This window comes from Opisthorchis viverrini, assembly GCF_000715545.1.
Source record: "Opisthorchis viverrini unplaced genomic scaffold opera_v5_1297, whole genome shotgun sequence".
In the NCBI taxonomy this organism is placed as follows: domain Eukaryota; kingdom Metazoa; phylum Platyhelminthes; class Trematoda; order Opisthorchiida; family Opisthorchiidae; genus Opisthorchis; species Opisthorchis viverrini.
In genome coordinates this window covers 2069-4791 of record NW_008753148.1, presented here as the reverse complement: position 1 = coordinate 4791, position 2723 = coordinate 2069, and the positions used below count along the sequence as shown (strand labels likewise).

The following is a 2723-nucleotide window of genomic DNA, read 5'->3' as shown; positions in this document are numbered from 1 at the left end:
GGTTTGTAGTTGACTGACCACTAGGTGAATACTGCTATTTTCGCACATTCCATCCAAAACCTGTCTCCGTTGAGTGGGACCAGGTGAATTAGATGTGGTCTGCCTACATACGTTCACGAAACCAGAGAAGAAAATCACTGGCCTTGTGGCGAACTATTTGTATCAAATTGTTTTGTGGTGGCCCTTAAGAGTAGACATAAGATGGATTCGAACATACCGCTGGCAATGGAGTTTTCCGTTCGTTCTCCTCCTTATGATACACGAATCTATTCAACTGGTGTTTCGAATTCCGCTGACCAGGAATGTCCAAAAGCTGAACTGAGTATTATAGTCACCTGTGAAAACCTTCTGGACCGGAAGTCACTCACCTTGGCAATTCGCACAAGAGATGAACGAGACCACAAAATTTTAAAACAATAGCATATATGGTGACCCACCTCATGAAATTATCGCAATATGATATGGTTGTGGGAGATGAAGAGCCACAAGACGTCAAACTACTGGCGGTAGCAACAAAGATTCTTCAGGTTGCCAGCTGGATCAGACCGATAAATGACCCTTAGAAACCTGTGAGACAAATGAATTTTTAGCATTAATAATTTTCCGCTCGACGTTAAAGAGAGTCACGAAAAATAAAATAAATCATTCTGTTGTAACACCCTTTGATGCCTAGCTCGAAGGAAGCACGAGGCTTGGGATACTGCCAGGTTGTTTAAGCCTAGGCAGAAGAAGGCAAGAGGCGGAGGTCGGGTCTGGACCACGGGCCTGCTGGTTAGTAAATTGGTGCTTTAACCACTTGAGCCACCTCGCCTCCAAAGAGAGTCAAATAACGACATGATCTGCTCCCCAACCACCAATTTTTCAAAAAAAAAACAAGCGACGCTGATTTACAAGCTGAAAAATCATCACCTCACCCCTTTCAATATCTGAAGTAGACCCAGAGAGGATAGGTTGTTTAGTCTTCAGTTTTCAAATAATCCTCATAGAAGAGACATTCCACCACTGGGGATATTTAATCTCCTCGGGTGTCTATTACTGCAAGGTTCAGGTATATCTCTCAAATAAAAACTCGAAAAGACAAATTCGTTTATGTAGAATCTATAGAGCTGCTAAATTGTATCCTAAGAAGGTGACATAAAAGATTAAGACAGTGCTGATATGACGCATCCTTGTATCTTTCTCTAAGCTAGCGCCACATATGTTTCAACTAATCCCAGTTTCACCACCCACGCTTGCAAAACACCATCAGTAGCAATGCGGTTTTTCTTTTGTTACATCAAAGAAAGCATTTGGTTAGCAAACGAGTTCGTTATTTACATGCCGACTCCCGATAGGGGAAATGAGATCTATTCTGATAGGATGATGGAACTGGGGAAAGAATGTAGGGATCCACAGAATGGGCGGTTTTCATCAGAAGCTGTCATGAGTTTACGGCGTATTCGTTCTGCTACTTGGCTGGTGCGTGCAGGATAAATTCCTGCATGAGCTTGGCTTCAGGCAAGTTCTTGAGCTCTTCTCCTTGTGCGTGGAATTTCACTCGAACTGAGGCTCAAATTCAGGTACACTGGTAAAACATGTCTTGGAATGTCAATAGCTGTGCACGTGAATCATTGTTTTTTCGTGGGATTTGATTTTTGTTAAATAACTGGCGTTTTTGTTGCCGACTGTGCAAAGACATCGATGCTTGCTGACTGTGTGTCAGAGTCCGCTGTGCAGGAGAACCGCTGATGCTTTGTCGTATTCTGTCGACTATCCTGAATTGGTGCCAGCGATTCAGGCGTTTCTACAAATTTGACGCGTGTATTCAACATGCTGTTGACCTGCAAATCTGAAACGCAAGACAGAAGGGTCAGTCATTTGAATAATGGATGTAAACTAATCAAATATTTAAGGAGCTTCACCCAAAGGCTTTTCACTTATAACCAAAAAAGGAAATGATATATATGTATATATATATATATATAATGTGATATATGCATTTTTAAGGTGGTTATTCGTCAAATATCGTCAGGTTAGTGCGTAATATTGTCTCGAGAACAATTTGTATGCACTAAAGATGAAAAGGAGTCTCTTCCAAAAAGTCACGTGTCCAGTGAATGAGATATGAGGAACACATTCCATATGGAAGAGATTCCAAAACTTTTACTGTATAAAATTATTTTTATGGGAATAAAAACATTAACCAAAGTATTCTGTAAATGCAGGAACTTTTGAAAAATCAACCACGAATGCCCCGTAAAATGAAGTCGGAGTCATGTGGATTTGCAATGTTTGCCAAATGTACCACCAGACACGAACACCAATCACATTTTATGGTTAATTATCGGGATAGAACCATCAGGAAAATTAGGGGGCAATTAGGGGTAGGAATTACAAAGAACAAACGGAGGCAATATCCAATTTTACGATCAAACGAACCAGCCCACGCGGTGCGACGCTACATTTGTTGACATTCTTTGGTGCTTGACACTGAGGACTTTCGTTCGCACGGGTAAGACGTACGCGAACCATTAAAACTGAAAGATAGTTTAGCTACACGGTAGTTTGTGAGGGTGAATTTTTACACTTTATCTTTCGCGTTTGTTCAAAGCAGATTTTGTCCGGCAGAATGTTCGACATTTAGGGGTGTCTTCGGGGAACACACTAGTTATACTTGGAGCTTGGTGTTCGTGCTATTCATCTTACCGAGTTCTAACACTATGTTTTGAGCATTGGCGGTATTG

The 2723-nt window shown here is 41.3% G+C and overlaps 1 protein-coding gene across 1 annotated transcript; it reads left to right on the top strand.

Annotated features, from left to right (window-relative positions):
* Positions 1 to 201: 201 nt before the first annotated feature.
* On the top strand, positions 202 to 420 carry T265_12167 (hypothetical protein; the record flags this gene model as incomplete). Its single annotated transcript, XM_009179230.1, has 1 exon — positions 202 to 420. One exon carries the CDS (start codon positions 202 to 204, stop codon positions 418 to 420), a length of 219 nt encoding a protein of 72 aa, XP_009177494.1.
* Between the last annotated feature and the right edge of the window lie 2303 nt (positions 421 to 2723).